Source organism: Balaenoptera ricei, chromosome 19, assembly GCF_028023285.1.
Source record: "Balaenoptera ricei isolate mBalRic1 chromosome 19, mBalRic1.hap2, whole genome shotgun sequence".
Classification (NCBI taxonomy): domain Eukaryota; kingdom Metazoa; phylum Chordata; class Mammalia; order Artiodactyla; family Balaenopteridae; genus Balaenoptera; species Balaenoptera ricei.
In genome coordinates, this window is record NC_082657.1 from 3,760,993 (window position 1) to 3,780,390 (window position 19,398).

The following is a 19,398-nucleotide window of genomic DNA, read 5'->3' on the forward strand; positions in this document are numbered from 1 at the left end:
CTTCCTACTACAGAAGGCTTGTGTTCAGAGCAGGGAGGAAAAGAGAAACACCAATCAACACCAGTCCTGAAGTGTTTTATTATCTGACCGACTGGAAAACTAGACACTCCATCAGGCCAGGCGGGACCTTAATCCTCCTCCTCGTCATCGCCAGCTCCAGCCCCGCCCTGGCCCTTCTTGGCGTTCTTCCTCTTCACGCGGCCGGGGCGGCCGCCCCCGTACGGAGAGCGGAGGGAGAAGTCGATGTGCTTCTGGGAGTCCAGGCGGACAATGAAGGACGGGATGTTCACCACCTGCTTGCGGACCCTGGAGGGGACGGCAGGTGAAGAGGACAGGGGAACAGGACGCTGCTCTCCTCTCCGCCTGTGCTTTGCAGCTGGCAGGGCTGGTGCTATAGAGCTGCACTGACTCTGAAGCAATAACGGGAAGGGCATTCCTGATCCTAAGGAATTGCTGTGTGTTCCGGAGAGCTTTCAGGCATCACCTGATTCACACAAATGCATCCACCTTTACATTCACACCTCACAGAAGGGAGAGAGCAATTCAGAAGTAACCCACGAGATCAGAGTGAATGAGGTGAGGTGGCAGCATATACACCCAAGACCTGCTTTTCAAATACACAACCGTGCCAGGCACTTCAGATATTCTCAACTGTGTGTATCACACACTGAGCTTTATTAGCAGGTGTAGTTTCACTGTCTTCGAAGCAGCAACCCGAAAGAATAGGGGTTGTTTCATTTCAGACAAGCAACGTGAGAGGCTCCTGCCCGTGGGTCACGGGGCTAACAAAAGGCTGCGGCAGAAATTCAGTATGCGTGTGTCCCGCCCACTTACTACACAACTCAACTGGGCCTCGTGAACGGGGCCCAATTTACAAAGGGTAAACTGAGTACTCAGATAAAGACCCATCTGGCCTCTGGTCTTCACTGTGGCAGCTGCCACCATGAGCATCAGACCCTGGCCTGTGGTGAACTCACCAAATTAAGGCCGACAGGAGAGCGCAGTGTAGTGGGCAGGGCCTGGAGTGGCTTCACAAGGGCCCACTACACAGCCAAACCCACCCAAGTCAGTTAGCCCCAGTGACTCCTCTCAACTGGACACCAAGGGCTGTTACCTGTCCAGCTACCTGCACGCCTCGGAGAAGCCTTCGCAAGGTGTACGGCTCCAGCCGCAGTGACCCTTGCGCTGGGCTACGGGGGGATGAGGCTGCCCCCAGCTCCCCCATGAGCTGTTTGTAGGGGTCAATCTGTACCCTCAAGGGGAGCTCACACCTTCCTCACCTCCGAGGGCTGCACAGGAGATAGGGACAGCGGCTTAGCGAGGGCGACCATCAGAGGGGATGGGGCGGGGAAGGCTCAGGGAGCCCAGAGGCGGTACCTGATATGGCGCTGGCGGATCAGCACACGGGCGTGGTGGATGGACTTGGCCAGGCCCAGCTTGAAGACCTGGGTCTGCAGGCGTCTCTCCAAGAAATCCTCAATCTTCAGGCCCAAGATGTAATCCAGCTTCATCTTGCCCTCGTCCAGCACCCCGATACGGACGAGTCGCCGCAGCAGGGCATTGCCTGGTAAGAGGGGAAGGAAGGCCTGCCTCAGCATTCTGGCTGACCTCAGGCTTCCGGGTTCAAACCCTCCACCTCCAAATCACGGTGGTGGGACAAAGTAGGAAGTAAGAGCGAATTCTGATACAGGACTCAGAATGCTATTACGTGAGCCACTGTGACTACCGGAATCCTCACACCACCCTAAGGCAGGTGGCTACCTGCAACTCTGCTCACCTGAAAAAGGAAGAACCTTCCAGAGTTGTTGGGAAGAGTAAATGAGACAACCCCCTTGAAAGGCTTAGCATTCATCTGCAAAAGTCTAAGTGCTGCTGTTCCTAAACTACTCCTCCCATAACACAGCATAGCGGCTAGGAGCTAATATTCTAGAGTCAAGAAAGCCCTACTAATCAAATGAGGTTAAACCACCTTCCGTATCTATACTATTGGAACAGTATCAGAACCAATCTTACAGGCCTGAAAAAGACTGGGCATACATTTAAGCTGAGCACATGTCATCCATTCTACCATTCTGAGATTTTCTACTAAAAAGATGGTGTGGACCTAACAGTGCCTGGCACAAAGTAATCCAGCAGGGGTCAGCCTCTACCTTTCACACAACCCTACTTCTTGTCCACGGGCATCCAAAGCTCCACTCAGGACAGCTCTTGGGATGCTGTGGGCAAACCCCTTCCCCCAGGCTCACACTCACTGCGCTCCTTATCACCACACAGGATTATCACTAACACCCTGACACTGGGGTAAAAGCACCATTACCACCCCACCCCTCCCTTGCCCCCAGGCAAAGCTTGAAGGAAAGATGGCTCACTGTGATGACAAAGTCTTCCTAGCAGACCAGGAACCTAGCAGACCAGAATCTAAATGGAGAAACATACTATACACACTATATACCTTTCCCAACACCCCAGGTCATAATATGCACTGAATAAATGCTGAACACATAACAAGGATATTCTCCCATTTACAACTGCATAAAAGATGAAAAACCTACACAATGAAAAATATAAGACACTGATGAAAAAAATTAAAAACACAAATAAATGGAAAGATATAGTTAAAATGCCCATACTACCTAAAAGCAACATACAGATTCAATGCACTCCCTATCAAAATTCCAATGCCATTTTTCACAGAAAACAACAAACAGACCTAAATTTTTATGGTACCACAAAAGACCAATCTTAAGAACAAAGCCAATCTTAAGAACAAAACTGGGCTTCCCTGGTGGCGCAGTGGTTGAGAACCTGCCTGCCAATGCAGGGGACACGGGTTCGAGCCCTGGTCTGGGAAGATCCCACATGCCGCGGAGCAACTAGGCCCGTGAGCCACAATTACTGAGCCTGCGCGTCTGGAATCTGTGCTCTGCAACAAGAGAGGCCGCGATAGTGAGAGGCCCGCGCACCGCGATGAAAGAGTGGCCCCCGCTTGCCGCAACTAGAGAAAGCCCTCGCACAGAAACGAAGACCCAACACAGCCAAAAATAAATAATAAATAAATAATAAATTAATTTTAAAAAAAGCAAACTATGTGCACCTGAAACTAATATAATAATGAATTATAAATTACACCTCAATTTAAAACACAGACATGATATTCAAATAGTAATATAAAAACATATTCAAAGGTAAACAAAAGTGAGTTTGGGATTATCTACCAGTTTGGACACTTCATGCCTTTTTGTCCTTACATTAGAAAATAGAAACTTGACAATAATTCAACCTGTATTACTTCAAAAATATATTTCATATTTACTATTAAACCACCAACATCCTTAAACAATGGGGAGGGTCATCAATACAGGGAAAACCTTATTTTGTATGAAGACAAAAATAACACCGATAAACTCTGCATCTTCAACAGGATCATGTCCAACTACTAAAAATTGTTACATGGGCTCCATTTGGCCAAAGCGTTAACAATCAATCAGTTTTCCTTTTTTTTAGACTAGTTTTATCTATCTGTTTATCTATCTATCCATCTATTTACTTTTATTTGGTTGTGCCAGGTCTTAGTTGAGGCAGGCCGGCTCCTTAGTTGCAGCTCGAGGGCTCCTTAGTTGTGGCACGCGAACTCAGTCGCGGCATGCATGTGGGATCTAGTTCCCTGACCAGGGATCGAACCCAGGGCCCTGCATTGGGAGCGTGGAGTCTTAACCACTGGAAGCCCCCCAGAATCAGTTTTTAAAATGTAAAAGCCAAACCAATAAATTTTTTAAAAATGTAAGCCAGTGGGCACCTCAGTGGCAAAGGGGCCCTTGTCACTATGGCATGCAGCAAGCCTGTAAGTGCCTTAGTTTCTAATGTGAAAAATGGATGCAATACCTGTCCTCCCTAAGCTGGTGTAAGAAAGGAGTTCATACCTGTCAGTGACTGAATGAACCAGTCAGTCTTTTTACCAGATGAGACTCTCACACCTTAGTGGGCGAGGCTGCATTGGAAGCAGGGCGAGGCTGTAGCGAGGCTGTGGCGGCGAGCAATTGCCTCAGAGCTTGCAGGCTCCTCCTCCCCATCCCAGGAATCTAAAGAGCTTCATTCACTAGAAAGTGTGCTACCTGATGCTTCCCTCTTGCAACTTCCACTTCCACCCTGAAAGCCAAATAATCCCTGGACACTTGCCTCTCACCCTGCCCTACGCCATCTCTTTGTCACATGACTGCTTATCACCTAAGTTTCTCTGTGATTATCTCCATCTTCAGCAAGTTCCCCCTGAGACCAGAACCAGCTGCGGGTCTGTCGCCCAGACTCAGGGATAAAGTCCCACCCAATACCAGTGTCCATGGGGGAGATTCCTCAATTATCATGAGACTGTCAAAGATTCCTCAATTTTCATGAGACTGTCAAAGGAGTTTATGAACTAACAAAAGTTTAAGAATGAAAACCTCTCACATCCTTGGGCCTTGGACAGATAAGAGTGATAAATGTGTGGTAGTTAGTTAAACACGCTCCAAACCTTTCTCAACCTCTAATATGGATGACCACTCATGCTTAACAGCGAGAAGTGTAACAGCACTTCCTTCCTCAGTCACAGTTTGGGAGAAAAGTCAGACTAGCAACCCTGACTGAGAATACAAAGCCAGGTGCCCAAGGAAGCCTGACGGGTTTCCCAGCCCCTCCTGCTTTCCACCAGAAATCAAGATTTCCCAGGGACAGGCCAAAAGCAAGTTATCAAGATGACACCTAGGCAGTGGCCAATTTTAGAGGCAACTAAAAACAAGTTGTAGACACGTCGAGTAAACTTCATGTTGTATAAGTTTTATCCCAATAAAAACTGTTACAAAAAAACAAACAAGATACAGAACCACCTACAACCAAACTCACATCTGTTAGAATCACAAACTGTATGTATGCATGTACGTGTATGTATGTACATATATGTATATATGTATGTATGTATGTATGCGTGTGTGTGTGTACATATATCTTCCACACCAGGATACAATGCAGAACACACTAACCAAGTCTACTGATTACTTCTTACACTTAGACACTGCTTCAACTTTTGGTGATGTTCTCTAAGCTTCTCCTGGAACCCTCATTCCATCCCCATCGCTGAACTCACCTGAACTCTGGAGCCTGCCCTCCAGTCCCACCTATGGTGGGAGGCCTCTGACCATTTGCTCATTTGAAAAAGAGTATTAGCAGTACCTGCTATGAGCCTGCTTGTGCAGATTAAATAATGTACACCAAGAGCTTAGAAAAAGGGATGCAGTGAGCCTCATAAATACCAGCTATTTTAATATTTTTGCCACTTGAAGCCACAATCTAAGAGGTCCTACTAAAATCTGATCATGTCAATCATTCCTTCCAAAAGCTCTCCATTAACTCCCTATCTCAAGGTAGAAATCTAGAACTTTAAGAGTCTAAAAGATGATAAATTCTGTCACGTGTACCTTACCACGGTTTTTTTAGTCACTGTAATTACTATATGATCTGTACCCTCTCCAAAATCCCCTGGAATGTTCTTCCCTGTGAGATCCACAGGTCCTCTTCTGTTCAGACCTTGAGCAAATGTCCTTGACCACCATGTTAAAGCAGGCAAATGTACACAGTAAAGCTCCCTCCCTGCTAGAACCATCCAGCATTTCAGAAATTTCAGTCTACTCCCACCGCCAGTGAACAAGACACACAAGCTGCAGTACTGTTTTGCTACGCTGTGTACCGCTGGAGCCAGGGGGCCAAGCTTGCTGAGCACTGTTAGTTCTAATCGAGAGGAAACTGAAGCCCAGTGTTTCCCATACACACCTTCAAACAGACGCCGCGGGTCTTTCTCATCCAGCGTCAGCAGCTCGCGGGCAGCCTTGCGGATCTTGGCCAGGGTAAATTTGACCCTCCAGACCTCACGTTTGTTCCGGAGCCCATACTCGCCTGCAAAGAATGGGCGAACAAGTTCAGTCCCACGGACTAGCGAAAAGGATTGGTGGTCTCGGGGTACAGAAAATCTAAACAACGAACGATCCCGAATTCGGGGAAGAGGGAGGGGGACACACCGGAGGGATTCCAGCAGAATGAGCACGTGGGCGGCCTCACCCACGTGTTAGCTTCCCCGACTCGGGAAGCAGAAACCTTGCATTAGCCACTCACCGATCAGCTTCAGCTCTTGGTCGAGGCGGGACTTCTCGAAGGGTCTCCGCGGGGTCACATAGGTTTTGCGACAAACCCAGCTCCGGGCCACCGGCATGCTGGCTCTACTTGCCCGTCTGTGTGGAAAGGAGAGTGGACAGTGAGGACTTGGAGCAGCGCCTGCGCAGTCCCACAACTCAGCTAGAACCTCGCGGCGCCGAGGGAAAATATCGCGAGAACCGTCCCTCAAGCTTTTATAACCGATACTATTCCCACTACTCTCCAACCACCTTCATCTCACCTGCATCTTCTTTAGCGAACTCATTAAAGCTCGGATGGTCCGCAAGACCTTACAACCCACACCCGAAATAAAGAGCACAGCAGTACACCTCACCTACGCTCTCCCTCCGGTAACCGAGAAAAAGGCACACGCGTCCCCCGGCCGCGCTCTTATAGCAGCACCGCAGTCTTGTGACGTCAGCACGCGCAGCGCCCGCCTGCACCAATCAGAAAAGACGTTGGCGGGCGGAGAAAGCAATAGAGACGAGAGGTTGGGCCAGAGCGGCGTGCTAAGTTGGGAGGACCTCGTCTCTAGCTGACAAGGTGTCGGAGCATCGTCCGGTGAGAAGTGAGGACTGCTCTCCGCCCTCGGGTGGTTACTTAAGTACCGTCAGCTAGCCTCTGAGTCGCAGTATAAAGTTGGAGTATTCACCGCCACCGCCACTAGACTTCAGCCGGCTCCGGCTCTGTGAAAAGATCCCCAGACGGTTGGAGCTGTGAGAAATCAAAGCTCCTTCCAGAAGATAATGTTATATCCATGAATAATGAAAAAAATCATTTTTCATATCAGAATGTCAACCCGAAGCACAGCCAGAAGCCAGTCTGCCCTTTTGAACCCTAAAACAAATCCTCTACTCGTGAAGCTTTGAGCCTTAGGGGAACAGGGAAAAAATAATAATAAAGTAGATCATTTCAGAGTGGTGCTGTGAAGAAAATAAATTACTGATAATGACTGAGGGAAAATGGTACTCCACATAGGATGGTCAGGGAAGCCTCTTTAAGAAGGTGATTGACTTTTTTTTAACTTGAGACCCAATGATTAAAAGGTTTTGTGCCTCTTTATCAAAGACAGCAGTTTACATCCTGAGATTTCCTTTGGGTTTCCAGAACAGGGAAAATGTTCTGACACCTCTTGTTATAAACCTGGAGCAATTTATACATTGTTTTTTGATCTCCTCGGCCAACATCTTCCTCTCAGACAGGATTATTTCCTCTAGTCCTTTTCTCTCTGGGATAATCCCATTCACACCAATGACTTTCTTTATCGCTGTTAGATAATATTTAATGAGCATTCTAAATGTGCTAGGCTTTGGGCTAAACACCTTATGGTTTTTTTGTTTTTGTTTGTTTTTGTTTTGTTTTGTTTTGTTTTTAATTCGTGTGACCCATGATTTCCATCACTAAAAATAATAACAGGTGACATTCTGGAATATTTACTATGTATCAGGCCCTGTTCTCAGAACTTTACATATGTTAATTTACTTAATCCTCAATACATATTTAAGGAGGACTCTCAGAGAAGTTGCCCTCCCTCATAGTAATACTTTTATAGATGCTTGCTTAAGGAGCACTAATACTATTATCCTATTTTATAGAGGCAGATACTGAGGCATCAAAAAGTGGTTACAGAACTTGCCCAAGACTGCACAAAGTGGAAATAAATTAAGACTGACCGGATGAGAACAAGCAAAGGCTATCTATTCAGAGTAAGAGAGTCAGTCACCATCACTCATGTTTTGGCAGAGACTCAAAGGCAGGCAGAGGTGTGGGAAAGCTATATAGCAGAAAAAAGGAAAGGCTTCAGGTGTCCCCGATTGGAGGCTGTCGTCATGGAGAAGCTAGACGTGGGCAGACTAGAAGTTAGGTACCCTATGCGATTGGTTGGGGTACATATTTGGCTTTCTTTTCTTGGTCCTAAATTGGAAGTGGGGACAAAAATTAGTAGAGTTGTGAATTACTAATCAAGTCCTGGCCCTTTTGGACCTATTGTTGTAGGGGTTATTATTTGGCTCCTTGGATTGTTACTTCCTACAAGCCTGCCTTATAGCAGGCTGGCTTCCTGAGCTGTTTTTGTTTGTTTATTGAAGTATAGTTGATTTACAATATTGTGTTAGTTTCACTTGTACAGCAAAGTGATTGAGTTATAAATACATATATTTTTCAGATTCTTTTCCATTATAGGTTATTACAAGATATTGAATATATTTCCCTGTGCTATACAGTAAATCCTTGTTTTTTATCTATTTTATGTATAGTAGTGTGTATATGTTAATCCCAAACTCCTAATTTATCATTCCTCCCCCCCATTGTCCCCTTTGGTGACCGTAAGTTTGTTTTCTATGTCTGTGAATCTGTTTCTGTTTTGCAAATAAGTTCATTTGTATCATTTTTTTAGATTCCACATATAAGTGATATCATAGAATACTTGTCTTTCTCTGTCTGACTTACTTCACTTAGTATGATAATCTCTATGTCTATGTTGCTGCAAATGGCAATATTTCATTCTTTTTTATGGCTGAGTAACATTCCACTGTATATATACACATCTTCTTTATCCATTCATCTGTCGATGGGCATTTAGGTTGCTTCCATGTCCTGGCTATTGTAAATAGTGCTGCAATGGACATTGGGGTGCGTGTATCTTTTCGAAGTACGGTTTTCCCTGGATGTATGCCCAGGAGTGGGATTGCTGGATCATATGATAATTCTATTTTTAGTTTTTGAAGGAACCTCCACACTGTTCTCCATAGTGGCTGCACCAATGTACATTCCCACCAAGAGTGTAGGAGGGTTCCCTTTTCTTCACACCCTCCCCAGCATGTATTATTTGTAGACTTTTTGATGATGGCCATTCTGACCAGTGTGAGCTGTTTATTATAGATAAGGGGGCTGGTTTTCTGGGCAGGCTGCTGCAGGCTGTGGATCAGAGTTCTGTTTTCATATATGATCTGGCCGTTGTCTGTTTGTATATTCAGCCTCTCAGCAACTAGAAGTCAGGCCAGCATTGCAGCTGGGACAGTATGGCCCCATAGCCCACGCTCTTCACCGCTGTTTTCTGCAGCTGCTGTCCAGCGGACTCAGCAGTCAGTATTCCCTCCTCAGAGCAACAGTCCCACTCAGTCCTTTCCTTTATGACATCACCCTGCTCTATCCAGATGGCTTGGGTTCAAATTCGGCAGTCCTCAATTACTAGCTCTAATACCTCAGACAAGTTTCTCAGTCATTCTGTGCCTCAGCTTCCTCATGTATAAAATGGGGGTGACGACCGCACCCACCTCATAGGGTTATCATAAGGATGAAATGATGCAATCTATGCAAATTGTTTAGGATAGTGCTTGGCACCAAGAAAGCACTCAGCGTTAATTACCATTATCATTATTCTCTCATTGTATTTCCGTATCTGTCAGACTACCTTGTTCTTTTTTGTTTTCTTGTTTACAAGTTAGCTCCCAGACAAAAATGTTATAGGAGGGCAGGGACTTCCGTGGTGGTGCAGGGGTTAAGACTCCACACTCCCAATGCAGGGGGCCTGGGTTCGATCCCTGGTCAGGGAACTAGATCCCACGTGCATGATGCAACTAAGAGCTCGCATGTCGCAACTAAGGAGCCAGCAAGCTGCAACTAAGGAGCCCACCCAGCGCAACCAAATAAATATTTAAAAAAATAAAAATAAATTTTTTTAAAAGTCTATAGGAGGGCAGAGACCTCATCTTTCCTGTTTATCAGTGTCTTAGCACAGACCTAACATATAAGCTGACAGTCAAAACACTGTTAAATGTATGAATAACTTAACTATACATGCATCATTGGTGTTTCAGAGTTTCCAACGACCCCCTCCTCAGGTGCGATTCATTTGCTAGAGCAGCTTACAGAACTGAGAAACACCTTACTTACTAAAATTAGAGGTTTATTATAAAAGGAAGATGGAAGAGATGCCCAGGGCAATGTACAGGGAAAGGGTGATGACCTTCCCCACTCATCATTGCTTTAATTTGCATTTCCTTGATGACAGATGATGTGGAACATCTTTTCACGTGCGTATTGGCATCTTTTTATCTTCTTTGGTGAGGTATCGGTTAAGGTCCCTGGTCCATTTTTTTAATCAGGTTGTTTTCTTATTGTTGACTTTTAAGAGTTCTTTGTATATTTTGGATAACGATCCTGTATCAGATGTGTCTTTTGCAATATTTTCTCACAGAAGTTTTTAATTTTAACAAAGTCCAGCATATCTGTTTTTTCTTTCACAGATCATGCCTTTTAGTGCCGTACCTAAAATGTCGTCGATGGTACTTCCCTGGTGGCGCAGTGGTAAAGAATCCGCCTGCCAATGCAGGGGACACCGGTTCCAGCCCTGGTCTGGGAAGATCCCACATGCTGCGGAGCAACTAAGCCCTTGTGCCACAACTACTGAGCCTGCGCTCTAGAGCCTGTGAGCCACAACTACCGAGCCTGCATGCCAGAACTACTGAAGCCCCCCCGCCTAGAGCCCATGCTCTGCAACAAGAGAAGCCACCGCAATGAGAAGCCCGCTCACCACAACTAGAGAAAGCCCACACGCAGCAACGAAGACCCAACGCAGCCAAAAATAAAAATAAATAAATAAATGTATAAAAAAAGTAATAAATAAAGTAAAATGTCATCGCCATACCCAAGGTCATCTAGGTTTTCTCCTATGTTATCTACCAGGAGTTCTACAGTTTTGCATTTTTACATTTAGGTCGATGATCCATTTTGAGTTAATTTTTGTAAAGGGTGTAAAGTCTGTATCTGGATTTTTTCTTTTTTACATGTGGAGGCCCTCAGAATAGTTTTTAATGAGGAACTTTTGAGAGGGAAGACTCAGGACGCAGGTACTGAGTCATCAAAGTACCTTGTTGTAGAGAGAAGAGAGGCATTACAAAACAGGCAGAAGTACAGAGTGTTAGCCAGGCAGGGGTTAGTGTCCTAGTTTAAATTAATCAAAGCTTAGGGAATTCCCTGGAGGTCCAGTGGTTAATACTCCGTGCTTCCACTGCAGGGGGTGCAGGTTCTCTCACTGTTTGGGGAACTAAGATCCCACATGCCACATGTTGTGGCCAAAAAAAAATAAATAAATAATCTAAGCTTGCAGGACATCAAGAGTCTATCAAGTTTATTCACCAAACAGGGCAAGAAAGAAAGAAGAAATTGGGGGGGGGGGTAGAAATTGAGAACCAGAGGTGGAGACTTTCAGCCCCAGAATTTTCACCATGTGACTGTATTATAGTAACGAAATCTATGTGACCAAACAAAGCTACACATTTAAAAAATCAAGGTAGGGACTTCCCTGGTGGCGCAGTGGTTAGGAATCCGCCTGCCAGTGCAGGGGACACGGTTCGAGCCCTGGTCCAGGAAGATCCCACATGCCGGGGAGCAACTAAGCCCGTGTGCCACAACTACTGAGCCTGTGCTCTAGAGCCTGCGTGCTGCAACTACTGAGCCCACATGCCACAACTACTGAAGCCCACGCGCCTAAAGCCTGTGCTCTGCAACAAGAGAAGCCACCGCAATGAGAAGCCCACGCACCGCAACGAAGAGTAGCCCCCACTCACCGCAACCAGAGAAAGCCTGTGCGCAGCAATGAAGACCCAATGCAGCCAAAAATAAATAAATAAATAAATTTTAAAATTAAAAAAAAAAAAAAAAGCAAGGTATAGGAACTTCCCTGGTGGCGCAGTGGTTAAGAATCCGCCTGCCAATGCAGGGGACACGGGTTGGAGCCCTGGTCCGGGAAGATCCCACATGCCGTGGAGCAACTAAGCCCGTGCGTCACAACTACTGAGCCCGCACGCCTAGAGCCCATGCTCCGCAAGAGAAGCCACCGCAATGAGAAGCCCGCACACCGCAACGAAGAGTAGCCCCTGCTCGCCGCGACTAGAGAAAGCCCGCGCACAGCAACAAAGACCCAATGCAGCCAAAAATAAATAAATAAATAAATAAATTTATTAAAAAAAAAAAAAAAAAGACTTTGCCTTCCAATGCAGGGGGCCCGGGTTTGATCCCTGGGTGGGGAGCTAAGATCCCACCTGAATTACGGCCAAAAAACCAACACATAAAACAGAAGCAGTATTATAGCAAATTTAATAAAGACTTTAAAAATGGTTCCCCTGGTCCAGGAACTAAGATCCCACATGCTGTGGGGCTAACTAAACCCACGTGCCGCAACTACTGAGCCCATGGGCCACCACTAGAGGGCCAGAGCGCCACAACTACAGAGCCCCTGCGCTCTGGAGCCCACATGCCACAAGGAAAAGATCCCGCATGCTGCAACTAAGACCCAACGCAACAAAAATAAATAAATAAATAAATATTTTTTAAAAATAATAATGTTTAAAAAAATTGTTTTAAATAAATAAAAATGGTCCACGTCTAGAAAGTCTAAAAAAAAAATCAATGTATAAACATTGGAAGCTGGTACTGGTAACGTTCTAGTGATTTCTTAAGCAGAAAGGCGCTACATAGATCATTTTACAAATGCATATTTCATATGTATGTGTTTTAGCTTTTGTAAAAAATTGTGGAATAGAACATATACTTAAAGGAGGATCTAGAATACAAATGTATGGTATAAAAAGTAATTCTCCAAAGACCTGAATAAACAGCACCCAAGGCAAGAAAAAGACCACCCCTGACATTCCCCTCCCTACTCCTAATGGCTATCCTAAAACTGCAACACTCGCTTCCTTCTTTTCTTCATGTGTTATTTTTATTTATGCCTTTGTATGCATCTGAAATGCCTTGTACAAATGTTTTCAAAAGGAAGTTTAGTGCAGTGGAAGAGCTCAAAATTCGGTGTCAGAAAGACCAGGTTTGGGAATTCCCTGGCGGTCCAGTAGTTAGGACTCGGCGCTGTCACTGCTGAGGGCCCAGGGTTCAATCCCTGGTCAGGGAACTAGGATCCCACAAGATGCGCAGTGCAGCCAAATAAATAAATTAATCAATCAATCAAAAAAAAAAAAAAAAGAAAGACCAGGTTTTAAATCCCAGCCCTGCTCCCTACTAGATGTGTGACCTCAGACAAGTCATTTCCCCTCCTCCAGGCCTTTTCCTCATCTGTACAAGCAGACACAAATGGCCACATTTCCCAGGACTGTCATAAGGATCCAAATCACAAACTCCACATTTATTCAACAAGTTTATTGAGACCTCTTGGGACCTAAGCCCTGTAGAAAACAGAGATGAATCAGCTTTCACACTCAAGAAACTCACGATTTGAAATAGGTAACTATAAAAACAACACAGCCACTAAGTGCTTGGAATCAGGGAGGGACATGAGAAGGATGTAGTGTTTATAAATCTGGAATCAAAAACTAACTGCCGAGAGAGTCAGGAGGGTGGTCGAGCCTCCCACTTGGAGATGAGCCTGGGACCATCTAGAAAGGCTCTTGCCAAGGACACAGCCACGTGCCCACAGGTCTCTGGAGTTCACTGCAGGCTGGCCCACTGCAGGGATGTGTAGACCACCTTACCATCAGGCTGCGGAGAGCAAAGCAGCAGTGTCTTTCTGACACTGGTGCCGAGGCGGCCAGCAGAAACCAGGTCCTGGAGTGGGATGGGGTCCCCGGGAGCCCAGCACTGAGCGATGTAGTGAGCGTGGAAACGGAGCGGGTCGCCTGGGTGAAGGAGAGAGGCAGGTAGCAGTTTCCAGTGGCAGGGAGCTGGAAGACACTGGGATGTCGACACGGAGGACATGGGGATGGTTCCAGCTATCACTACCAATATTTTAAAAGACACCCTTGGACCTTGGAGGTGGGGTAAGTTGACACACATGTATAGCATAATCTTATTTAAAAAACAAAAATGAAAACAAATAATTGAATACATCGTTGTCAGTCAAAGCCATGAGGAACTCAAAAGGGTATCATGTAAATATCCAATGAGAAGTGACTCTAACAGACTAAAAGAAGTAAGAAAACAATTTACAATAGGATGGCATAATAAAATAGATAGAAGAAAGGAGTCAACAAAATTTTTCTGAAAAGGGCCAGAGAGTAAATATTTTCAGTTTTGTGGGCCGTGCTGCCAACATTCAAATCTGCCACTCTAGCACAATAGCAGCCACAGACCATATGTAAACAAATGGACAAGGCTGTGTTCCAATAAAACTTTGTTTAAAAAAAACCAGTCAGTGGGCCAGATTTGACCTGGGGCTATAGTTTGCCCCCAGATTAGATGAATGCGTTCAAGTAAAGTAGGACCCTGAGTAGGGCACTTTCCAGAAGACTAAGTAACAGGTAATGTAAATCTAAAAGAGCAAGGCTTCCAGCAATTCTACTCCTGGGTATTTATCTGAAAAAAATGAAAACACTAATTTGAAAAGATACACACACCTCTATGTTTACTGCAGCATTATTTACAATAGCCAAGATATGGAAGCAACCTAAATGCCCATCAATAGAGGAATGAATAAAGAAGATGTGGTATATATATATATATATATATATACACACACACACATACATACATACATACAACGGAATACTACTCAGCCATAAAAAAGAATGAAATCTTGGGATTTTTGACAACATGGATGGACCTCTATTAGCATAATAGAGGGTATTGTGCTAAGTGAAATAAACTAGAAAAAGACAAATACTGCATGATTTTATTTATATGTGGAATCTAAAAAACGAAACAAATGAACAAACATACCTAAACAAAAACAGAGTCATAGATACAGAGAAGAAACAGGTGGTTGTCAGAGGGGAGGAGGGCTGGGGGAGGAAATAGGTAAGGAAGATTAAGAAGTTCAAACTTTCAGTTACAGAATAAATGACTCACAGGTAAGAAATGTACAGTGTGGGAAATATAGTTAATAATTATGTAATGTCTTTGTATGGTGACAATGGTAACTAGACTTATGGTGCTCATTTTGAAATGTATAGAAATATAAAATCACTATATTGCGTCCCAGGAACTTACACAGTACTATAGGTCAATTATACTTCAAAAATAAAGTCATAGAAAAAGAGATCAGATTTGTAGTTACCAGCAGCAGAGGATGGGGGGAGGGGGAATTGGATGAAGGTAGTCAAAAGGTACAAACTAGCAGTTATAAGATAAATAAGTACTAGGGACGTAATGTACAACACGATACATATCGTTAACACTGCTGTTCATTATATATAAACATTGTTAACAGAGCAAATAAATCCTAAGACTTCTCATCAGAAGGAAAAACATTTTTTTTCTATTTCTTTAATGTTGTTTCTGTATGAAATGATGGATGTTCACTAAACTTACTGTGGTCATCATTTCATGATGTGTATAAGTCAAATCATTATGCTGTACCCCTTAAACTTATAGAGTGTTGTATGTCAATTATGTCTCAATAAAACGGAGGGAAAAAATAAATAAATAAAAGAGCAAGGCTCTAAGACCTTCCATCTGAGGGGATGTCGTAGCAACTATAAATCAAGGCCCTCCCTGGCAGCTGGGTTTCCGGCAAGAAGCTCTCCAGGAGCCAGGCACCTCTCTGGTTGTTATGATACCTCAGTCAGCTGAGAAAGGAGCATCAAAATGCTTGAGAAGTTACCCCAAAATTGCTCTCCAAGAAACTTAGCATCTTTTAACCTCAGGAAGATTTAGAGTTAGACTTAGAAATATGTATTTAAGAGATTCAGACCTTGAACACTAATCTTCAGGGGACAAAGATTTTATGTACATTTGATACACTGAGTATTTATTGTTTTAGAAATATTGACCTATTACAAGTAACAGGTCAGCCTTGTGGTTTAGTTTCAAATGTGTGATTGAGTAATTGATTGATTTAAACTTAATCTGAAGTTTTAGTAAGTCTATTAACAGTGTAAGAATATAAACTTAAAAATTACCCCATTTATAACTTATTAGATTTAAGTTATTGGCAAGATTCATAACCAGAAAACTGCAGAACTTAAAAAAGAAAATATTAAATTTTAAAATGCAGCTTATAATGTTTGAAACTACTTATTTCCTTTTGTAAATGGGATCAAACATGAATTAATGGTCCCCTTAAAATCTGGTAGATTGAAAAAATTAAGTTTTATAAATTGAACTGAAAGCTTAGAAAAAACCTAGAAATTAACATTTGTATGTTAGGTAAGTTGAATATTCATTTGCAAAACCAAAATAATCTTTTTTTTCTTTTTTTTAGCATACAAAAATCACCCAAAAAAACCAGCAGCAAAGTAATTAAACCATGGTTACTTATAGAGCATGGGGCAGGGAAACTGTTCTCAGCTCCTAAATCAGTCAGTTAAATTTTAGTCTGAGAAGAGAATAAGCCTGTCAACTCATCTGCAGGAAACTTAGTGGACAGTCTCCAATGAATGGCTAAGATCTGACTACTTATCAGGCAGTTCTATCTATGTTCTTAAGGAGAACAAAGAGTGATTTTCTGCACTTTTTTTTTAACCTTTAAGTTACACAATAAATTCAAAAATTAACTGATTTATCAAAAGTCCCCTTTACCTATTCCTGATGCAAATTCCCTCCCAGAACTATTAACTATTTGTCGTTGGGCTGGAGTAAATCCTTTCAAGCTTCTTTCCCACTTGCTTGATAGGATTCTCTGGCTACTTAGTACTCCACTTTAAGTTCTTTTCATATTCTTTCACTAGAGCCACAATTTTTAAGACTACTTAAATAATTTGTCTATAACTGCATAACAGTATAAAATATGATTTACTTTTTACTACACATGTTTTTTATGAGCTGTTCTTTTGTGCCCCCTTTTTTCATTTACTAAACTGCCCTTCAAATGAGCACGGGTTCCCAAAAGTGTTTCCTGTCCTTCCATGGTTTCAGAGGCTGAGAAAATGAGACCAACAAAAAGAAAAGAAAAATGCAGAATGTAGTGGGATTGTGAAGAAATGAGTGGCAACCAGAGGTCCCAACACAAACTCACCGGGATAGACCAGGAAGTCGCCCCCGAACTTGCCAGCCGCACTGAGGAAGAAGCCTCGCTCCCACAGGTCTCTGTAGATGCTGTAGCGAAGCTCGTGGGCAGGACGGCCAGCGTGGGGCCAGTCTTTGGACTGGACACGCCAGTCCAGGGGCCTAGCCTTGATGGGCCGAGGCCTAGCAGTGGCCAGCTGGATGAGCAGAGCAGACCTGGGCAAAGGAGCCACCCCATTTGAAGGCCCTGGCTGGGGAGAGGAGGAGCCTGGCGGGGGGTGAATCCAAGAGAGTTTGGTGAATCCAAGGGGCAAGGTTTTCCCAGCCCCAGGGAGAACCAGCCTTAGATTCCCTGCCAAAATTCCCCAAAGATCTCTTCCCTCCTTCCCCTGGTCCCTGGACTCCAGCTCCCACCTTCACCTGCTTCCTCACGCTCTCCAGCAGCCTGGCCAGCACTGGCCTCGTTCTCTTCTGCAGCTTGGTTCCCACCGGCCTCCTGGCTCCCGCTGGTCCCTGATTTCTGTTCCAGCTTCTGCTTCTTCGCAGCCTGGCCCTCTGCAATCTTCTCTAGGAGCTCCTGACGACGGGTCTCACGGGCCTCAGCTGCCAGAGCACTTTGCTCCTGGAAGCCCTGCTCTTGCTGGCGCTTGAAGGATGCCAATGCCTGAGAAGTAAACTTATCTGTAATCTCAGGATTCAGGCATGCCTTGCCTTAGGAAGCTAGGAATCCCGACTCCCTGGCGCCTTCCAACCTAGGGGCGCGAACCCGGGGATCCCAGTATCCTACTTTCACAGTATTCCAGAATCCAGGACTCCCAGACCCCTCCCACCTCAGGGACCTGTTGTCCCCAGCCTCTTCTCCCGCAGGCGCCCCCAACCTGCCCCCTTACCAGGCTGTGTTGGCGGGGATCCGGGCGCGGGGCGCTGACTAGGGTCACCGCGCCGATCTCGGCCAGCAGCCGCGCCTCTTCGGGCATCAGCAGCAGCGGGAGGCCCAGGCGCGAGTTCTGGCGGGGTCCGCGGGGCAGGGCGCCCACCGTGCGGCCCCCTACTCCCAGGCGCTCTCGCAGCGCCTGCACCGCCTCGGCCCCCCACACCAGGGAGCGGCCGTTCGCCACCTCCACCACCAGCATCCTCCTGCGGGAGGCCAGGGGCACAGCAGTCACCCACAGAGCTGCACGCCTCTCACCGCCCGATTTGCGCCGCGGGGAGGCCTCCCACCGCCGGGGGGGAGGGGTCTCGGCGAAGCCCAGCCCCTGAGTCTCGGGGGTCGGAGCCTCGCTCAGTGCCGCGTTCGCCACCTGCTGAGCGGGAGGGCCAGGCTCCGCCGCCTGGGCGCTGGACTCCGCCCTCGGGCGATCCCGCCAGGCCCCGGGGCTGACCGAGACGAGGACCCGCCCCGAACCGAGCCGCCGGGCCCCGCTGGGGCGTCTCGGACCCCGCGGTCAACATTCTGGTCTGGGCCAACACTGCCATGCCGGCCCACGCGCCTCGGAGCAAAGCCTGCCCCAGCGCGGGCCACGCCCCCTTCGAAAGATCCATTTCGGCTTCGCCCTTCGGGTGTCCCCGTCAGGTGTCGGGACCTCCAGAGGCCAAAGCCCCGCTGAGGCCACGTCCTCTTCGGGTTGCTCGGGACTTGGCCCCTCCCCTTTCCGAACCCCCGAGGTTCGGCCTCAGGTCCCCTTGCTCTGAGTCGGGCTCCTAGAATACGAAGCCCCGCCCCCGCCCGAGCTTGACCGGTCCGTAAGTTCGGGAGTCCTCGGCTCAGCCGAACCGCAGCACCGCCCCCTCCCGAACATAAGGGGTTCAGCGTTCGGGCGTCCTCGGCTCCCGTCAATCCCATAGCCTGAGGCCCCGCCCCCTCCGGCCGCCTGAGCTCCCCCAGTTGGAGCTCCTGTCCCACGTTCGAACCCCACAGCCGGAAGCCCGGTCCCGTGAACACCCGCCGTCTGTTCTCCGCTCGGGCGGGCTCACCCCACTCGTGAGCGCTCCCTTCAGAATGTGGCACCGTCCTCTGATAGAACCAGCTAGTCACCTCGTAAACACCAGCTCGCAGTCCCGGCGGAGCCACCCCCTTACGTAGCGCGCCACGCGCTGCTTCCTCCACCCCCACCCCCCCATGCCGACCCCCTGCGTCGATTTCGTCACGCCGCCACCTCAGCGGAGCGGGAAGTCTGGGACCCGCCCCGCAGGGCCGTATCCTTGCTTTCCCCCGAAAGTGAAACTCCCTTGAGCCCGCCCCTCGAAGCGCACCTCCCTCTTCGGTTCCGGGACTTGGAAATGGGAGGCTCCTTACGCTGGACCCGACCCCTTGGCACCACG

General features: G+C 46.5%; 2 protein-coding genes across 10 annotated transcripts; both read right to left on the reverse strand.

Moving 5' to 3' along the window:
• Positions 1-59: 59 nt before the first annotated feature.
• RPS9 (ribosomal protein S9) lies at positions 60-6,599 on the reverse strand. 4 transcript variants are annotated; one of them, XR_009499175.1, is made up of 6 exons: positions 6,422-6,508; positions 6,142-6,257; positions 5,803-5,925; positions 1,378-1,564; positions 1,115-1,289; positions 217-306 (listed from the first exon to the last, which is right to left on the reverse strand). XR_009499175.1 is itself a non-coding variant. In XM_059905804.1 (5 exons), the coding sequence occupies exons 2-5, from the start codon at positions 6,236-6,238 to the stop codon at positions 129-131; spliced, it is 585 nt and encodes a 194-aa protein (XP_059761787.1). In that variant the 5' UTR covers positions 6,239-6,257; positions 6,515-6,599; the 3' UTR covers positions 60-128. The 4 variants fall into 4 exon arrangements, 2 of the variants coding, with proteins under 2 accessions (XP_059761787.1, XP_059761786.1); XR_009499176.1 differs by having other exon boundaries at positions 218-306; positions 1,127-1,289; XM_059905804.1 differs by lacking the exons at positions 1,115-1,289; positions 6,422-6,508 and adding an exon at positions 6,515-6,599 and having other exon boundaries at positions 60-306.
• A 6,721-nt stretch (positions 6,600-13,320) lies between these two features.
• On the reverse strand, positions 13,321-19,377 carry TSEN34 (tRNA splicing endonuclease subunit 34). Of its 6 annotated transcripts, none has more exons than XM_059905770.1 (5): positions 19,330-19,377; positions 17,967-18,213; positions 17,491-17,740; positions 17,087-17,344; positions 13,321-13,866 (listed from the first exon to the last, which is right to left on the reverse strand). In XM_059905770.1, exons 2-5 carry the CDS (start codon positions 18,207-18,209, stop codon positions 13,670-13,672), a joined length of 948 nt encoding a protein of 315 aa, XP_059761753.1. In that variant the 5' UTR covers positions 18,210-18,213; positions 19,330-19,377; the 3' UTR covers positions 13,321-13,669. The 6 variants fall into 6 exon arrangements, with proteins under 6 accessions (XP_059761753.1, XP_059761752.1, XP_059761751.1 ...); XM_059905769.1 differs by lacking the exon at positions 19,330-19,377 and adding an exon at positions 19,112-19,178; XM_059905768.1 differs by lacking the exon at positions 19,330-19,377 and adding an exon at positions 19,051-19,167.
• Positions 19,378-19,398: the final 21 nt, after the last annotated feature.

Bases quoted from the DNA above. Each gene is read 5' to 3' on its own strand.
- RPS9 (XM_059905804.1), bottom strand. From the start codon at position 6,238: ATGCCGGTGGCCCGGAGCTGGGTTTGTCGCAAAACCTATGTGACCCCG. The intron at 5,926-6,141 runs GTGAGTGGCTAA...CATTCTTTGCAG, and splicing joins CCAAGAGCTGAAGCTGATCG to GCGAGTATGGGCTCCGGAAC. The intron at 307-1,377 runs GTACCGCCTCTG...CGTCCCCTCCAG, and splicing joins ATCCGCCAGCGCCATATCAG to GGTCCGCAAGCAGGTGGTGA.
- TSEN34 (XM_059905770.1), bottom strand. From the start codon at position 18,209: ATGCTGGTGGTGGAGGTGGCGAACGGCCGCTCCCTGGTGTGGGGGGCC. The intron at 17,741-17,966 runs GTAAGGGGGCAG...TTTACTTCTCAG, and splicing joins ATCCCCGCCAACACAGCCTG to GCATTGGCATCCTTCAAGCG. The intron at 17,345-17,490 runs GTGGGAGCTGGA...ACCCCCCGCCAG, and splicing joins GCGTGAGGAAGCAGGTGAAG to GCTCCTCCTCTCCCCAGCCA.